Raw genomic sequence first — 20,131 nt, forward strand, 5'->3', positions numbered from 1 at the left:
TGTGGTACATTCAATTGACTGGACATGATTTTAAAAGGCACACACCTCTCTATATAAGGCCTCACAGGTGACAATGCATGTCAGAGGGGTAGAGTTAACGAGCACAGATTTGGGGAAGTCTACAAAAAACTTCTACTGAACTGAAGGTTCCCAAGATTGCCGTGGCCTCCATCACTCTCAAATGGAAGAAGTTTGGAACTGCCAGGAGTCTTCCAAGAGCTGGTCGCCTGGCCAAACTGAGCAATTGGGGGGGAATGCTTCAGTAAGAGAGGGGATCAGGAACCTGATGGTTACTCTGACTGACCACTGGAGATCATGTGTGGAGATGAGACAAAGTTATAGAAGGACAACCATCACTGCAGCCCAGTGCATTCCAACAGTGAATCATGGTGGTGGCAGCATCATGCTGTTGTGGTGTTTTTCTTTTAGAAGCAGGGACTGTGAGACTGGTCAGGGTTGGTGGAAAGCTGAATAGAACAAAGTACAGAGATATCCTCAATGAATATCTGTTCTGCAGTGCTCATGACCTCAGAATGGGCCGAGGGTTCACCTTCCAACATGACGATGACCCCAAGCACACAGCCAAGACAACACAGGAGTAGCTTGTGGTCTGGCCGGAGCCTTGACTAGAACCCTAGACTAGAACCGAACATGTCTGGAGAGACCTGAAAATTGCTGTCCTCCAATAGTCCCCATCCAACCTGACTGAGCTTGAGAGGATTTGCAAAGAAGAATGGCAGAAAATCCCCCCAATCCAGGTGTGCAACGTTTGTGTCACATTCAAAATGACTGTTGGTGCTTCAACAAGGTACTGAGTAAAGTGTCTAATACTTATGTTAATGTGACACTTCTGTTTTATAATTTTGATAAATTTTCCCTTTGTCATTATGGGGTAATAAGTGTAGATTAATGAGAAAAAAAACGAAATGACAGTAACATCAGGCTGCAACATAACAAAATTGAAGAGTAGAGGGGGTCTGAATACTTTCTGAATATACTGTAAATAGTATAGAAAAATAACAAAAATGATGACATTTGTCTTTGTAAGAGCTATTCTTATCTTTCCTTCAACTTTATCACAAGTTTTTGCTGCAGCTTTTGAAAAAGGCCCAACTATGGAAGCCCTAAGAGGACATTAATCCATTTCCCGGTGAAAAGAAATAAGAATTTGCTTGTTTTCTCAAGATTTTAACATTTTTATCTTGTAATCTTGGGATAACAATGCCTGTTTTCTCATGGCGATGAGTTGATTTCAGTTTTTCTCTAGAGATCTAAAGACATTAACTCATTACTATGGGAAAATCAGCGCTGTTATCCCAAGATAATGAGGAAACAAATTGTCAACCCTACACAATGAAAACATACCTAATCCTTATTTAGGAACTGCTTAATTAATTTTGTAAATGCATAATGGGGAGTACAATCGGCTCTTGCCGGCCAGATACCACTTTAAATTTCTGCTTTTATCACTCAGTGTGTCACTAATTAGAAATGATTAAATACTGTGCTATCAAAAACCTAGTATTTGATGGCAAAAGGAAAAATACATAATCTAGAGGAATCATTATGGTTCCCAATAACAGATAGTCTGGGATGTGTCCTGTCCTTAAATTAAGGCTCTTAAATCAGTGCTTTTCTAGAGATCTGGCACTTAGCAGCTCAGACTCTCTACTCCGTCTCCTGGCTGTCATGCAGCTTCCTTGCATCTTAAAAAAAAAAGAGGAGAGCCTTAGTCCAACCACCTGACAGAGAGCCCAGCCAAAACCCAGGAAGTGTCTATTTGGGAGCTTAAGAGGGTGCATGCATCTCCTTCCTCCCCCTTCTCCCCCACTCCATTCAGCTCCTCACCTCAAAGCATTAGTGATGCATTCCTCCAGTCCAGCAACAAGCAGGCTAATTCAATTTCCTCGACAGTGAGACCGTGTGAAATTTCATTTGCATCTCCCGGTCTCTGAGTGAGACGGGTTGTAAAAAGCTCCTCTCTCTCCATCACGCTTTGTTTACTGCTTTGTTTAGGGTTGCCTCTAAAGCAAACAGCAGGGACTCTGGGATGTGATGTAATCTCTGGATTCGTCCGGGGAGACTGAGAATACCTGGAAAGATAAGAGAAAGTGTTGTTTACTGCCAGAAAACCTGATGCAATAAATACTTTAGCTGTCTGCTAAGTTAAAGAGACATTTTTAATGAATGAAGAATGAGCTGAAACATAAAAAACACAGCAGTAACAGTGATCCAAATATGCAGAGATTTAATGAATGAAGAAAGTAAAATTCAGAAGAATAAAGGATGGTTTATATCCATTTTAGCTGGCAGACGTCCACATCAGAGGTCAGGGTTTGGGGCGACAGCAGCTGGCTGGCGGTACGAAGGAAGTCAACAAAACTAGATTGGAGTCCGGGAGCTGACACTGACCTCAGGCCTGCTGTCGAATCAGAAAGGTCACAAACACAAAACTCTCTTTCTGCTCTGAGTCATCTGCACACAACCCTTCAGTCTGTTGCTGCAAAAGGAAAATAAAAACACATTCTGGCAGTACAAAACTATGACCAGGAATTTCTGATCATGCTTTTACACTTAATTCAGCCCCAGTACGGCATTAAAAGTGGAGCATTTTCTAGTCTCTTTGGAAAAATACTGTTCTAAAGGTTCCAATGATTTTTTATTGGTTAGAACTTATTTAGCATTAACCATATGTCTTCCTTATAGCATTGGCAACAATCTTACTCTATTTTTGAAAGCTTTATTGCGCATTTCCTTTAGTAGATAGCTTTTCTCTTTTTTTCTGGATAAGCTCATGTCATACTCTTTGATGTACCCGAAGTTCCTTATTTCTTTCTAAATAAAAGCAGGCCTGTATCTACACCCAAAGCTAACGGGATGTTTCTTAAGACAAAAGACAAAACTCTAAAATAAAACAAAAAACAGTTTAAATGCAAAACAGTGGAATTTCAAAAAAAGAGAGCTTAATCGTGACTAAAAAATTTCATAGTTTAACAGCCCTGACAAAACCCTTTTTTAAGCTGTTAGAAACTAGTGATATGATCCACATATAGAGTACTGTGAAGAACTTTAAAGGCATGTTTGGGCCAATTGTTGAGGCTGATGGATGTCCCAAGGGCCTGAAAATTGCCCGGGGTCTCTGGGCGTATCACCAGGGTTGAAAAGGCCAGGATAAATTAGATGCTGTCGAGCTGCTTTATCTAATTCATAACTTTAATCATAGTTCTGATGATGGCACTTGTAATCAGATCATCCTGATACAGGTATCTATGATCACCAGTGACAAAGCAGCTGATGTCAATCAGACAGATACTTTATTAATCCTGAGGGAAATTCAAGTAAATTCAGTCAGACTCTGAACCCAGATCATGTACAGGGCAATCTTTAGTAAGCTGTCTGCAAGTGTTTCACAAAGATTCTGATCACTTGCAGTAGTTTACTTATATTATTCCTGTAATTTAATGAGAAAAATGCAGTTACATGTTACTCTGTGATACCTAGGGCTGGGTTATGTGGTCTAGAAATAAAACCTAAGTTTTTTTCTACACCAAACTCAGTTCCTGGTTATCATTTTTGTCTTTGATTTTTTTCAGAATTGACTCAGAACAGATTTTTTCAACTATGCCAGCTTTCGGATTAAGATGTAAGCTGTGAGCTTGTCTTTAGAAGTGCACGTCTTAGTTTTAGGAGAGGGGGAGGTTTTGCATTAATATTGTGTCTGGAGTTTTTTATCTGCTTATGAAAAACTAAAACTGGTGCTGATGTCTCACTGATAGTTTCTCTGTTTGCATTTCATTACTTTTCATCTTTTCCTCATCTTTTTCATCAGTTATGCAAGGACAAAATACATGCCATTTGTTTACAGGTGCTGCCAAAACTAAAGTTTCTAACAGGAGCTTTATATTTTAACCCAATTGCAGAATTTGAGGGAAAATCTTCATTTTCATTTTCCCAAAAATAAATTATACCACTAAAACCAATTCATCACCCAGGCTAAGTGATAACCTATGTTGCCAAAAATGCTTTAATCAGCTCTTTCAGACAAAAAATCAATCAAATCAAACAGTTTAAGTGTGGTATTTTAAGTTGTGGCAGTATGTATGCTTTTGTGTGTTGCAGCAGTCTCAGTGTTTCACTTGCTGAAGCAGAGACAACAGAAACAATCTTACCTCTATTAAGGAGAAGACAGTGGAGTCAGCAGAGTGGGTGGTGGAGCTGTGCTGCTACCTAGTGTCTGTTTCTAGATGGCTGTCAGGACTCAATCTGCCACTCACAAGAAAATATTTCAACAAAACAAAAACAAATCCAGACAGAAGACATACAACAGTTAAAGTCTGTTTAATTTTAAAACACGGCATTCAAGCTCAATATAACCACAGGTTTTACATGTACACATTTTAGAGATTGCAAAAAAGGATGTAAAAATAAAAAAGACTACATCTACAGTGATTTTTTTCCAGAATTAAACTCAATGAGAAATTAAAATCTATTTAACATATTCACATTAATGAAGCAGCACATTTTGTGTGCTACAGCTCCTAAAATGAAATAAAAAACAAGCAACTCAAAACAAATTAAAAAATGGAAATAAGCTTTTTAAGAAGTTAAAAAATGTCATTTTCAGCCACTTTTTTCTTCATTTTGTATTTTTTTTTTTGAATCTGTACAACATCCTTGCATAACAAACAACAAAGAGAATTTGACCACTTCCAGAAATGACTACTACCCAGAAAGAGTTTAAATGTGTCTACAGAGTGAAAATAATCTGGAGCTTTTCTCATCAAACCTTACAAACTGGCCTGAAGAAGTGAAGACACTGAAAAAGAAATTAAGATAGTAAAAGAATATGCTTCATGTGTTTGCACAGTCTTGAGAAAAATCAAAAAGCATGTCAAAGAAGAGGGAGTTGAAGCTGGAGAGCATCACACTCCAACGCAAAAATCAGCAGAGTCCTCAGTCCCTTCACAGCAGCCACTCAGTCACATCAACTTTAGTTAGAAATGCTAAAACACATTTTCAGAGACACTGCATTGCCAATGCACCAGTTTCACTTTTAAATTCTCTAAGAAGCTGCATTACTGATTTATTTTTACATAAACCTGAATTAAGATTCTTGTTGGAATGAACAGCACATTGAATTTTTAACTACTGCGTTTCAGGGAGACCATCAAATCTGGGGAAATGTGTGTAGACAATTCCTGCTCTGTTGAAGGAGACGAGACTCTCCAACCTAATCAGAACATGGAGAGAATAACAAGCAGTCTAGTGAAGAAGCAAATGATTGAGAATCAGGAGGAATGTTGCAGAAGACTTGCTGCACCACCATCATAAAAGGCTGTAAAAAAGTTTTTGCTTCCAGTAGTATAAAAACCTTTTTTTCCGAGGATGAATATCATAATCCCACTGAGACTCTCCTTTTAAAAGTTACGTTTCTGTTTCACAGTTCATCTTTATCTCAAATCCCTCAGAGAATGTGCCCAAAGTAAGTTCACAGCTTCTCTAGAAACAGTCACTGCTGTGGAGTAGTGGCTCATTTATGGGTTTTAAAAATGCCACATAAAAAAACATTGTCCCACAGAAAAAAAAATCAATTCAGTCCTGTAGGAGTTCAGCAAAAGTGGTCCCAGACATCAGATTCAAAAGAATGCAAAAGCAAGCTCAAGTGCATGTGTAATATACAGTATGGCAACATTAATCGGAGAATAATGCAAATATGACAGGCTGCAATTCAAGTTTCACAAGCTGTAAGAAATAAAGAGCTAATCTAAAAGTTTGATCTCTGCTCAGTGTGAGAAATAATGCTTTGACTTCAGTTCCTTCCTGTTGTCTTTACGTGTAAGGCATTTCTCTGTCTGTCTCCCACAGCAGAGAAGAGTGCAGTACAGTACTTTACAAATTAAACAACCAGTAGTCATCAGTGTTAGTCCATGAGCACTTCCAGAGGCCTCAGCACTGCAATGTTTTGTTAAATGTGACACTGTTCATGTTGTGTAAAGTCAGAGTGTAAACATCAGTCCAGGCTCCATCACAGCAGAGATGCAGATTCACCCCCAGTACCAATGATTTTTGCAGCTATGACTGTTTGCTGAAGGAAGAAAAAGCAAGTGCACTCCTGTCGAAAAAGATGATGTTTTTACTTCAACCAACCAGAAAAAAAAAGCACATTTTGGTTTTCCGTTGTAAGTCAAGTGGTGTGGAGGAAAGCAGGAGGAGAAGGAAGAGCCTGCTGACAGGATGAGCGATATCAGACAGACCTCAGAGACGTCAGTGCTGCAGACCAGACCTGGTGGTCTAGTGTGCTGGAGGGTTGTTGGGGTCTGGTCGGCTGTTGGCCAGGTACTTGGCCCGCATGCTGGAGGTGTACTGGGGTGAGAAACAGAGCATGAAAATTTCTGATTACTAGAAAAGTAGAAGAAAAGTGCAAGCGGAGTATCACACTCAACACACGATTGTTTTAGTTCTCACCTTATTCCTACAAAAGATTGATTTAAATAAATAACTTTTTTTTAATTCTCTGACAATAAAAATTCTAAATATCAATTTTCTTTCTTTTTCTTTGTAAATTAAGTATGACTTTTGAATGTTAGGTATGTTTTGCATGTTTTCCCAACGCTTCAGCTGCTGATAGAAGCAAAACCACACAGCGCCCTCTGCTGGTAAAAAAAAAAGCAAGATTTTCCTTGACAACCCAACAGAAGCTATCCATATACAGTATGTATGAAAACTTAAATGCATTCCAAGATTTGCTGCCTCCCTATCAAGTACATCTGTTTGACCAATATACTTCAAAACAAATTCTATATCAGTTTGTGTCAAAATTATTAGAAATTCAAAGATGCAGATTTGAACGCCTGTAAAAAACAATCTGTTGGATAAATGAACAGACTGAAAGACTCCTTGCTTTTACATACAGAAAACCTTTCTGGAAAATAAAACAGCAAAGCTTAAAAAAATAAAAAAATAAATAAACAAAAAATGTAAAAAGCACAAAAACAAAACAAGATTTTACTCATCTAAGAAAAATCTCAAAAGATTACCTTCAAAGCTAGTAACTCCAAAGTGCTCTAAAGAGATCTGACATGAACCAAAAAATGAACATACATGAAACAACCACAGGGGTATGAGGAGTTACATAAAAACACACCAGTAAGGGTTGCAGTTGTTTCATTTTTTTGTTGTAAAACTCCCATTGGGAGACTGTCGCAGACATTTAAGATGCACCCATGCATTTGATCAAACAGGTGATACAAGCAAACAAAGGCTGCATTTCAGACTTAAAACATAAGTTTGTTTTCTTTTATTTCTGTATATTGTAATCTCTTTTCAGAATTCATTTGAACAGCCTGAAAAAGAAACACAACTTACCTGTGATGTTAAAAAAAGATCTTTATACTAGTAATGTCTGACTGAAGTAGAACCACATGACAAATTTTATAAATAAAATAACATATGATACCTTTCCTAATAATTTTGAGGCCTTGTCCACACATTTTTGTATTTTTGAAAACAGTGTTTTTCCTGTGTGTTTTGACCTTCTGTACACATGCAAACAGAGTTTTAGGGCGCTAAAAATGCACCTTTTTTTGAAAAATCTTTCCAGAGTGAAGATTTTTGCTCTGCCTACAGTATTTATGTGTAGATGTGGAACACAGCGTTTTTGACTTATATCTCACTGTGTACCAGTGGTTCCCTTACTTGGTGCCATTGGTGTGCGATGCTTTAATTTTGTTTTTATGGTAACAACTGATGAAGATGTTAACACTGCTGAGTGCGTTTTTGACTTGCAGATCAGGATAAAATTGTGAGCCAACATTTAGAAAAATCCTTTTTGAAAGTATTTTCCAAATTCTGTTCAACAGAGCAGGGAATTTTTAGTACAACTTCTTCAAACCTCCTTGTTTTTATTTTACAGGCTTACATTATTTTACTTTGTACACAGAAACTTAAAAGAAAATTATTTCACAAAAACTACCAGGATCTAAATAATTAGGCCTCCTGATGCTAATAGTCAATTGTGTTTCTTTTTTGCTGGATAACAGCCTGCAGTAGTATGTTGTAGTTTTCAACAAGTCTCAGACGCATCCTGAGGAATCCCAGCCCATTCTTACTTAGCTGATGGGATTTAAGGCTGCGCTCTGTGCAGGCCAGTAAATAACATTCTCTTTTGATTGATAGAAATTTTATTTTGAATATGTAAAACAGAGTGGAAGGTTGGCATACAAAGAAAGAAAATAATGCTCATAGACAAAAAAAGAAAAATTAAGGGCAATGCAAATGTCACATGTAAAAATTTGATTTATTGATATTATTGTTTTTTTTTGACATATCAAAAAAGGAATGGGAGGAAGTAAACACTTCTTTAATCCCATCCCTTCTCCATAATTCACTAATTTGCTATTTTAAAAATTATAAAATCATTTTAGATTTGATTTCCTTTATCAAATATATATTTATAGGAATTTATGCTTGTATATACTTACATATATAAACTGAATTGCATTTTCTAAATATTAAATTTGAAATATTAAATATTTAATCCTTGCCAATATTATCATCATAAATTTTACTTTTAAATATAAACATAAAAAAAAGGAAATTAAACATAGTGATAATTATAGTAACAACAACAGTTATTACCACTATTATCATCACCATAATGAACAAAAAAGTGAATGTTAGACTCCCAGTGTCCATTGTCTTTTGTCTTCTGTTCTTCACCAGGAGCCACATATGTTTTGGGTTGTCATAATTCCTTCTACCTTTACAAGAGTCCCAGTTCCAGACGTACTGAAGCAACCCCACAGCAGAAATTCCCACAGCTGTGTTTCACTGCGAGAACAGTGTTCTTTGAGTTACACGCCTCTCCTTTCTTTCTCCAAAAGTAAGCAACGTCTCTATGGCCCAAGAGCTCTAGTTTGGTCTCATCTGAACAAAGGACATGCTTCTAGTATGCAGAATCTTTCTCCAGGATGTCCTCAGTCTGGCTTAAGGGCGTCTCTTCTGTAGAGGAGCAGTTTTTATTGGTCCTCAACCTCTCAGTCCATTCCTGGGCAGGGCCCTAGTGATGGTCTTCTTTGAGACTTCAATTCCTGACTTGGTTAAATCATTCACTTGTGTCTTGGCAGTTGTTCAGGGGTCTGAGACACATCTTTCACTAGTTTTCTGTCCAGAATCTTTGAAATCTTTCTTTTCCTACCTCTGCCAGGCTTGTTCTGTACTGAGTGGCTCTCTTTGAATTACTTTAAAAAAGATGACATTTTCATAGGGGTTTTGCATTTTCATGTGGATGAAGAGGTTTTTGAGAACAAACCGTGTGGAAGGATTGTTTTTTTAAACAGAGAAAAACACCAATTTTCAAAAATACCTACCCAAGTGCAGACAAGGTCTAAGACAATAAAGGACACAGCTTAAAATAAGGCTGTTTTGATTTGACAAGGTTATATTTTCTGTGAAAATAAAATTAATCATCTTTTTAATCAGTACCAAAAATAAATAACACCTATTTGGTAAAAAAATAAATCCTTAAAATATTCAGAATGAAGTGTAAAACACTTTACTCTTGGTCTCTGTGGGTTCACCCTCACACCAGAGAAGCACATCCTTTGGATCAGTGAAATGCCTTAGCAGCTTCTTCATGTGATGTCAATGTGTTGACTCATATTTTCCACCCAATACTTCTGTGGTGCAAGGTGGGGGAGCAAGGGAACATGCAGCCCAGGGCCACAGGAGACAAATATTAGGTGATACACCAGGTGGGACACTTAGCAAGATTCAGGACAGACTGGGAGTGGAGGAGGCAGAGGAGGAAGGGGAGGGGGGTCCCAGCAGCCCTGCTGAGAGCTGAATACAGGGTGAGTAGAGCTGGGAGTTTGGGAGGTGCTACAGAGGAGGAACAGGCCAGCAGGTGGAGGAGGCGGGCATGTTTAGTACCTGTTAGCATAGCAGATGAGGTTACCAAAACGATCTTGAACTCTCCGAAGGCTTTAACTGCCAGCTGTGACCACTGTTACTGTCGGCGGCAGTCAAATACAACTGGATGGATTCCAAAAAAAAAAAAAAAAAACGACAAGAAGAGAGTATAGAGAAGATACACAAAGCAGCGTCCAGGTCCAGGGAGACACACAGACACCAGGAGGTGGGGGCTCTCTAAAGGTTTAGGCCAGGGGGGTCAGGAAGGAATGATTGAAGCTTTGCCTTAACACTAAGTCAGACACCCTACCTACTCTACCTCTGCAAACCTCATCAACTTCAGCTGTTTGACTAAGTTCTCCCATCTCACTACAAATAGATTATTACTGACAGGATCATAATCTCATAGACAACAAAGACACTATCACTCATTTTTGCTTATTTCTAAGAAAAAAACCGTTTCAGTCCTCAGACCATCATAAGAAAAGTTCAGATTGAAAAACAGCAACAAAGAAAGAGCCAGGATTTAGATTGATTGGGCAGCCCTTTGCAGTCTGAAGTAATGAGGATAGTGAGCCCCTCTTGCCAGGCTAGTGCCAAATAGTAATACGGACAACAGTTTGCTGTTTACTAACAAGAACTTTGTCTGATGAAGGTCTGAAGACCAACCTGTTGTAAAGACATTAAAAATAAGTGCTATCCCACATTTGCGGGTTAAAACCACAAACAACTTACACTGAGAACCAGGAACCTTTTAAGAAACAAAGAAACTAAACAACAACAAACACTTGTGTAGATAAAGAAATCCCTGAAGTGTGGGGTAGAAACTTCTGATGGATCAGAGAGGTCTCAGCTGGCTGTTGCTACAAGAATCAATAACTTAAGAAAAGAAGAACATGTTTTTTGTTTGAAAATTAGCTTGATGGTGACTCAGATGAAGAGGTTTGTTTAGGTCTAATTCCAAATCTTAACATGTGGGAGTATGCGAGGGAGAGTGATGTAAAGGCTGTGTCCACTGTGCTCCAGAGCGATTTTGAGAACGCAGTGAGTGGAGCAGGGTAAAAAAGTGCTGACGGTTTCATGGTTATTATTTTCTGACGTTTTTACTGTGGAGACAGCAGCTTTTAAGTTTTTCTGCTTTAAATTCATTCGTAACATCCAACTCAACTGGCCATTTTTTCTTTAATGATCATTGGATAGGTTGCTGGTTCTTTACATGTTTGTGATATCGCTGTATCATATGTAACCAAAAGCCGCCAAAGAACTCTAGTTGTCCCTACAGAGACCATTTTTTTGTAGAAATGCAACACTCACCGAGGGGGGAGGAGACTCTCGTCCTATCAGAGGCGTGTTTTCACAGCGGGAGTTCTGAAAGTTGGCGTTCTGTGCCCTGATGAATTACACACAGTTAAATCAATACAACGTCACAACAAGTTCAAAACACACAGCTATAAGGATATCAAACTAAACTTAGCACAAAAAATTGTTGTTGTAACAATGCTTCTTGACAGTAAATCTAAAGCCTGTTTATTTCCCTTTTAAATGGTGCCACATTTGTAAGAAACATGTATTTGTGGGATGGACAGCAGAGCTGAGTATGTTGGTTGCACCCATGAAGAATTTGTCAAATCTTCTCTGCCAATGCCAAACAGCTTATTCTGCTGTTGCTACTGGCCCTTGTTGTGAGCTTCTGACACCCCCAGATGCTGAAAATATGTTCAACAATGAGTCCAGATTCTGCCTGGGGCAGTTGGCCAACATGGACAAAGTGTGGAGAAGACGTGGAGAATGCTATGCTGACTGTTAGATATAACATCTTGGTGGATGCAGTGTGATGGTGTGGGGCAGCATCTCTCTCACTGGCTTGTCATCATTGGAGGTAATGGAGATATGGTGATGAGATTCTGCAACCAGTGGCAATCCCATATCTCTAGTCTGGGACTGAACTCTATCCTCCAAGATTACAATGCTGGCCCCCACAGAGTAGGGTTCATCAGAGACTACCTCCAGAATTTGGGACTGGAGGGGATGGAATGGCCTGTCAGCAGTCCTGACCTGTGGGATCCGCTTGGGTGTGCTGTTCGTGCCAGAGTGACCAACATGAAACATCGGCTGACTTGTGACAATTGCTGGTTGAGGAGATGCCAGGCTGTAGTGGCTGTACAAGGTACTTCCACATGCTACTGAGGCCCCTGTTTGTTAAATGAATAGATTGTTAAATGGCTGATATGTCTTGTGCCTTCAGACTTCAATCATCCAATCCACCAAACAAGAGTCAACAGCAGAAAAGGCTGTTTGGCATCGGCAGAGAAGTTTAAGCAAATTTTTCATGGGCGTAGCCCACATACTCAGCTCTGCTGCCCATCCCACAAATGCATGTTCCCTACAAATGCGGCATTACTTAAAAGGGAAATAAACAGGCTTTCCAACAGTAGAAGATTTAGTGACAAGAAGTATTGTTACAACAAGGAAATAATCTACTAAACACAAATTTCCATACTTTTAGGCAAAGTTTCTGTAGTGTTTACATCAAACAGTTCTTGTTAATCTTGCAACTCTCAAGGTCTATTGGCACAGAGCCAGAAACAAGGACCTCCACTCCCCTTTCATAAGGAAGAGAGCTTTGGATTTCTCAGGCGCCACAGCTGGACAGTAACAGCTGCATGAACCGCTCAATGTGTGACTTACTATTGGAGAGCTTAGCACCTCTCTGGAGACACAGAAACTGGCTCCTGAGAACATGAGGTATCTGATATCCGCCAGGCTGGTTCTGAAAATAAATTACTACCTCCTGCCTTAGACTTAGTTTGGCTTTCATTCACAGAACTATACAGCCGGGGTGACTTACATGTACTCAGTGACAGGTGCGTTGCTGACGGTGTGAGCTGCAGCAGGGATGGAGGTCTCACTGCCGTAGCTGCTGCCACAGCTGTACAGGCTGGGCATATGGACCCGGTACAGGTTATCATGGTTTTGCCTTCCCCCGTGGCTCAGAGATTCATCCTCACTATCCTCGTCACTCCTGAAAACACAAGACAGCAGCGTGTAACCACCACCAGAGGGACCCCTTATCCTATGTGACTGATTACAAAGGGAGCAAAGAAGCGCCACATGGTCATGTTTTGTGCTTATTCTCATTTTGATTCCCTTCCATCCCAGCCTGAGGGAGAAAAACAAGAGGAATTCTGGGCTTTATGAAGGAAAGAGGATGCTGTTTTCCACTGACCTTAACTGGGCTGAACAAAGGCATTAAAAATAGCCTCATGTAATTGGTTCAGTTTCAGCAGGAAATGTAAAAGCGCTAATTTTACAGCAGGACAATAAATGCATTTGTTCTGGTTGTCAAATGAAAGCAGCAGCTGACTTCTGCAGAGAGACTATGGTTTAACTGGATTCTGTTCAAACAAAGGAGCTCTATAGTGGATGAGAGAGACCATTAATGAAGTGAGAATAGACTGTCAAAGCAGAAACAATGAAATAGACATGATGGAGCCTGTCTCCCTCTAGTGTTCATCCCAGCAGTCTTTTCCTGCATTTTTACTGCATGAGATCATTCGTTTTCATTCGCATTAAAAATTACATTTATTTTAAAAAAGCAAGCTTTAAGACTAAAGATATTATCAATGGTTCTCAGATTACTAATCCTAAATCTTTACATAACAAATGACTTTTCCAATCTTTTTTTTAAAGAGAACAAGCGTAGCTGGAGTCATCAAGATACACACTGGTAGCATGTAAGCCTCTGCTTTTTAACAGGAAGCTCATGCTGAGATCAAACTGATAAACATGCCCCCCCCCACCCAGTTGGTGAGGAGGGATGGGCCAATTATGTGCTGCAGCTGAGCTGAAGGGCTGTGGTGGGGAAACCACTTTCCCTGTAGCTACCCTGCAAACCTTATCTGCTGCTGATAGGACAAAGACATCAGAATGATTTCACTCCTCAGCTGCAGGAAAAGACACCCGCACCGGGGCTGGTTATGATGGATTTAGGCCATCTCTGCACAATTAGGGGGGATAACGGGAAGCAATCTATTTGAGGAAGCAGCTGAAGCCTTCTGGATACAACCTAGTGGTAAACACAGGCATTCTCTGACAAGTAAACAAACAACACTAACACAAAAACAATCATGTTTCTGTATCTTTGCGGACTTATTCTAATCTCCTGTGTCACTCCATACTGTGGTGAAACAAGTGCTGAAGAGGGTTAAAAGAAATGCTATTAAACCATAATTAATTGATAAGCTTATCCTCTTAAATTATTTCTCACTGTGTACACAGTCCTTCACACAAACTCAGCCTAAAAGCTTTCTCATCTGCTGCGTGTGGTTATGAGTAGATGGGTGTGTGCAACCGCTGCCATACCTCCTGCTCTGCCAGGTGTGCGGCACGCTGCAAATAATGGAGCTGAACATAAGTGCTGTGACGAAGGAGAAGAGAACGAGGTAGATGAGGCCTTCCAGTCCGTCGTAACACAATCCTGTCATGGCCTGGACATAATCCTGTAGAAAGGGAGACGCTGCTTTAATGAAGGCTGGTTTGTTCAGAGCCGGAACTACTGATCATCTTATTATGTTTATTGTTTCTTTTTAGTTAAATTAGCTCTAACCATAAATGACTGACAATACTTTATTTAGTCCATTAGATGTCAGGTAACTGAAAAATCTCAATGTCATATTTAAGCTGCTTTTTCTGAAAGTCCCTGCACAGTGATATAAAAACCAGTATTTTAGGTTTGTTGCATGACACGTCACTGTGTAATGAACCATCGGGCCAAATGTTATTCATGAAAAACATGTCTAAATTTAGAAAATTAAGCTTCAAATTGATGAGAAAATAAAGTGGTAAAATCTGCTCTAGGATGTTGTGGGAGTGTTGAATAAACTGAAACCACACCCACTCACAATAAAAATAAAATCTTCTGATCAGAGCACAGCTTTCTGGCTCTGTGCCAGAGCAGACAGACAAAAGTGGGGGATTAAATTTACTGTTTTCTAGCACAAATTTCTCTATGATTGTACTTTTAATGACCCATAGGTCATTTGGCTATTGGGCATTTTATCTCTGAACAATAACACCATGTGGCTGGCTATTAATTTTCAATGAAGGCAGTGACATCAGCTAACAACAGACTGTACTGAGATCAAATGCTCTGATTTTTTTTTTTTTTTTTTTTACCATTGTAGCGTTACAGGAGCGTTGATGTCATGGGCTCCTATATTTGCCCTTTTCATATAAAACCATGCCAGGAAAGAGGTGAACAACTAGTGTCTAAATTTAAAATAAAGTCACACATAGGTCTCAGTGTTTTTTTACATGTTTACAGCAACCTTATTCCAACATATTTACTTCATACAAAGTTTGGATTTCAGTTTACAGGGACTTTAATGCCTTATCATGTGTAAAAAAACAGCAGAGGCTTCACTCTGACTCAATTATATGGTATGAATCCCACCTCTCACCCCACCTTGTAAGCTTTGTCAGGACTGTACTTCATAATATAAGAAAACTTTTAGGCTTCTTGTAAAGAGTAGAGTAGTCCAAAGAGAGTTTTAGCTGCACTTTCATGTAGATATCTGCTTATAGAGTTCAATAAATCACTGTTAGATCACCATTGATGGGATTTGGTATGTCATTAGCACAGATTGCCTTCTGCCTGCCTTTGCTGTCCATGTGAACTGTTATTCCTGCATACACCAAAACCTGCTGATATGTAGTCATTAATACAGCTTGGTCTGCAAATGTATAACCAACTGAAACAAGATCACTTGCCAGACTAGAACTCTGTAAAAAGAGATTAGCTGACAGTTTTCTGATGATGCATTTAAGTTTTGCAGCTCTTGGCATGGCCACATCTGATTCTATATTTAAACACTCCTTTTGAAAGATTTTAAAATTATTTAAAAATGAAAAAAGAAGTACTGAGTTAGTGAAAGAGCAAGTTTTTGATTTTAAACTTTAGCACTTGAACTCTGAAGGGGGTCTTAACCAAGAAACCAAGAAATCATGGCATGCAAGCTAAAAGCAAGTCAGTGTATTTGTTAACCTTCACAATGTCATGACTGAGAATCTCTGTTCCGTATGCTCTGCACAGCTGAAACACATTACTTTTTCTAGGGAAAATATTCAAGTTTCCATGAAAAAGTAAGACTTGGCTCTGTATGAGGAGAGATATTCAGGGAGAGAGCAGAGGAAAAAAAGTGCTTCACTTGCACGTGTGCACTCAAAATCTGGAAGCCACTGAGGGACAATCCTCCAAAGGACCGAGATAGCCGAGTGCCTGTCATCCAGCCAGCTTCATAAATGGTACACAGCCAGCATCAAATGGACAAGCGCTCACATACAGGAAGGAAAATGTTATTTATAGTGACAGGTGTGCTCGGCTGCACGAGCATAAAACGAGGGATTGCTTTATACAGCTAAGCTGCACTACAAAGATGTCACAACAAATCCATTTCATCAGACATGGAGAAACCCCACAGTGAGAATGTCTCTGTTTTTAAGTTTTCTCCTCCCTGCTCACCATGTGAAGGCTGCGACAGTCCACCAGGGCTGTTAGCTGATGTAGACTGATCTCGGTGGTGTTCAGTATCCCTTGGATCTCTTCCAAACTTCCCTGAAAATGAATGAAGATAAGAAAGGACGTTTTGAAACAGGGTTAACCTGGCTGTAGCACTTATTGGACACTCCAAAAAGCATAACACCGACTTTAAATCACAGAAAATAATCATATAGTTAATTACTATGATTCTAAAATGACCAAAAGGATGTTAACAGCCAAGAAAAAAACAAAACATGCAAATGAAAGCTGATTTCAAGTGACTATAAAACTTTTTAACTGATTGCTCATCCTGTGAGATGCAGGTGCCCCCTCCAGCAGACCATCACTGTGAGACCCCATCTTTTTAAGGACAGGGGTGATGTAATTTGCTGGTATGACCTATTTGGTCTTCATTCTGCATAATTCCTTACACTTTAAATTATGTTTTTAGGAATTTGTTAATTTTTTTTATCCACAATCTTTGAGTTATGTGTTTTAGGACTGAAGTTTTAGGTCTGAACTACATTTGAATATCAGTATTGTGCATCCTTAACAACACTAATGATTTTCAAACACCAAAGCTCCATGGACAACATGTGAAAGATAGTCCATCAAGTATTTTTAAGTATTTCTTAACTTCACCAGCCTTTTGCTGCAACTTTTTCGACAGGTGCGGTTGCTTACAAATCTATAATGGGTGTGTATTTTTCCATAAACCGCAACATTTCCTACTGTCAACACTGGATATTTCATCTTGTGCTATTTTAAACTAAATATTTTGTTTTTTCAAATCATCCGATCGTGTTTTTTTTACATTCTACATTCTCATTTTTTCCATAAATTGAGGTTGTACAACTGTACACAACAGCTGAGCTGAAAATGCAGATTTTCATGAGTGATATATTTTGATAGACTACCTCTCTTCTTTCTCTTTCCTCATTACAGCTGCAACATGAAATACAGTACGTCTGATATAATCATTTCTACAAGCTCAGCACATTTGTCTGCGTGGTGAAAAAATATGCTCTCTCTCTATTCCCAATGTCAGCTCTCATTTGTGCCTCTGTCAACACAGTGTAAGGACCAGCACCGGACAATAGCCCAGTGTTGTACTGACAAGGGCCAGTGAAAGCCTAATGCAGCTAAATGGACATAATACAGGTCCCAGGTGGGCCGTCAGCAGGTCTTTATGTGGACAGGTGCTCTTCACTTCTCTGCAGGTCAGATGTTTGGTCCCTTTGAAAGGCATATTCTGTCATCACAAACAGTACAATACAGCAGGACAGTTTGTTGTCTGGAGAGGGGGAGGGTGTCACAGCTACCCTGTGGTGTAGTGTATTGATAGGGCTGGGTTCATACCTTAGTTTGTTTATACTCTCTGGTGGCAGAGCGCAGCAGTTCAGATACGTCATCCTGCATTTCCACTAAAGCTTTGTGGCTCCCAGAAAGCTTCTGAAATACATAAAAAAAGATTCTAAAAGCATGTCCATTTCTTTAATAATTAAAGTACCTTCAGTTGTTCTATACTATATTTAACAGTATGCTTTGTATATGGCTTCCTTATCTGTACAGTCAAACTAACAATAGATGCCTGGACCTCACCAGCACTCTTTACTTCTGATTTATTAATGTGGTTTGTAATATAAAGTGTAGGTAGTCCATTACAGCAAACTATGCATTCACAGTGAAGTGGCCTTCCTTCTCTAGCCTCTCACACACATTTTTTATCATGCAGTGTTTTGCTATCAGAGCGGACACAGAGTAAAAGCTGCTCCGCTGAAAGAATGGAAAGTATTGTGCTACTGCATGGAAAGATAACGCCAAGCTTTGGGAGTGACACACTGCTCACTTCTTCTTCTCAACAATTACAAGATCAAACATCATGCATGCAGAGACTGAATAGAAATGAGTATGCCAAGACTGTTTATGGGTTAATTATTAGTTCTACAAATAACAACACATTTGTACAGAATATAAATCCAAATTCCCCCACACAGAGACGAATGCAGTAAGATATGCAACAAACCTGCTGGAAGGGGTTAGTTTGCTCCAGACTGCAGCTTAGGTAGTACTTCAGGATATCTGAAATTTCAGAACAAAAAAGAGTCACTTAAAATTACACAAGGGACTGCACATCAGCAAAACCATTCAGACCATTTCAAAAAGCATGTCTAACATGGCAATTCAAGTATTAAAAAAAAAAAAAAAAAAAAAAAAAACATATACCGTCCAAAAATTGATAAGCTGGCTTATAGGTTTAAGCCCCATTAACATGAAAGAAACCTGCCTGCTCAACAGACATGATTAGGAAACTACAATGTTAATCACTTATATTTTTTCAAGCATAAAATCCTGATGCAACAACATTAAAAGAAATTAAACAATCACTGGAGGCCAAACTGGCAGGTGATAACAAAATAACTGATCCAAAAGTCTGATGTAAAGTCAATGGTCTTCTGATAGCAGCTAAATACTCATCTATTTGTGTCTTAATGCATAAGGCAGTAGGGAAATTCAGGCCCAATGCCAACCAGGGTTTGAGACGGTGAAACTAAGAGTTGCACTTAAACATTAGACTTGGCTAGCATCGGCGTCAATACTACAGTAAGTGTAGTAAACGAGAGTGGTCTTGGTCTTGAGACCGGTCTCAAGACTACATTTGAATGTCTTGGTCTGGTCTCGGACTCAACAGCATTTTTACTCCGTCTTGTCTCGGTCTGGCCAGATTCGGGATTTTCCATCAAGACTGGTCGAGACCAGCATTGATCTGCTATTCTTCTACTTTATTAATTGATAATAAGGAGAAGCACTTGCTAAAACAACAAATAGCTACATCTGCAAAAATTCGCACATCAGGCCAACCTATTTTTAGTCAGACATTCTCTGAACACTTACTTTAAGCCTCATTCACTGGACAAATCTAGATGAATATCTCATTTCAGATATTTCAAATAACTCTGGACTTGTCAGTGGCTTTTAAATACATACAAAGATTTTTTTTTTTTAAAAGAAGTTAGTTGAAGAAATTTGTTAAGATTTGAGATTTTTGCATGTTGTGCTTTGAAAGAGTTGCAGACAACTTGTTTTTATCTGTCAAATTTATTGAAAAGAAACCTAAAATAAAAGGGAGGGTGCTCTTTAACTGTTCAACCTTGTCATGTTTTTTTTAAGAGTGATTTTTATGGTCTTGGTCTTGTCTCGGTTTGTCTCAGTCTTGATCTTTACTCGATCTTGAGTCCCAAAAGTCTTGGTCTTGTCTTGGTCTCGGTGCACTCTGGTCCCTGGCAAGTCTTGGACTCAGATAGTGTGGTCTTGAGTACAACACTAACTGCAGTATTAACAAGGCTTTAATAAGGGTTAGGTATTGTTTGGGTTGTTTTTCATACAGGGGCTGAATCGATACTTGTTATACAGTGCCGGTGCCTTAACAGTGTCTGAATTGATACTTTTGAGAGAAAAATATCTTCATAAGATGCCAGTTGAACATGGGATAAGAAAAGGAAACCAGTGCAACTTAACACAAGAAACACACAAATTCCATAACATATCTCTGGCCTTTTATTTGGGTTGGTGGGGTATCAAAATGAAGTATAAATATCTGTGTTATAATTCGGTCTGTAGGTAGTGGATGTGTAGGTACTGGTACTACGTCTGTACAGGATTTTGTTACTCATCCCTAGCTTT

The 20,131-nt window shown here is 39.0% G+C and overlaps 1 protein-coding gene across 2 annotated transcripts in view; it reads right to left on the reverse strand.

The window, feature by feature from the left end:
• Window positions 1-4,322: 4,322 nt before the first annotated feature.
• ttyh3a (tweety family member 3a) overlaps window positions 4,323-20,131 on the reverse strand; it is a 33,113-nt gene continuing 17,304 nt past the window's right edge. The window contains exons 9-16 of one of the 2 annotated variants that reach the window (XM_041817586.1): window positions 18,474-18,529; window positions 17,807-17,899; window positions 16,430-16,522; window positions 14,272-14,408; window positions 12,758-12,931; window positions 11,224-11,299; window positions 9,931-10,032; window positions 4,323-6,363 (exon numbers count right to left, since the gene is read on the reverse strand). In XM_041817586.1, coding sequence (XP_041673520.1) covers window positions 9,952-10,032; window positions 11,224-11,299; window positions 12,758-12,931; window positions 14,272-14,408; window positions 16,430-16,522; window positions 17,807-17,899; window positions 18,474-18,529 — 710 coding nt within the window. In that variant the 3' untranslated portion in view covers window positions 4,323-6,363; window positions 9,931-9,951. The remainder of the gene's footprint in view (window positions 6,364-9,930; window positions 10,033-11,223; window positions 11,300-12,757; window positions 12,932-14,271; window positions 14,409-16,429; window positions 16,523-17,806; window positions 17,900-18,473; window positions 18,530-20,131) is intronic. The other variant, XM_041817587.1, reaches the window with a different exon arrangement.

The sequence above is a fragment of the Cheilinus undulatus genome, linkage group 21, assembly GCF_018320785.1.
Source record: "Cheilinus undulatus linkage group 21, ASM1832078v1, whole genome shotgun sequence".
Taxonomy (NCBI): domain Eukaryota; kingdom Metazoa; phylum Chordata; class Actinopteri; order Labriformes; family Labridae; genus Cheilinus; species Cheilinus undulatus.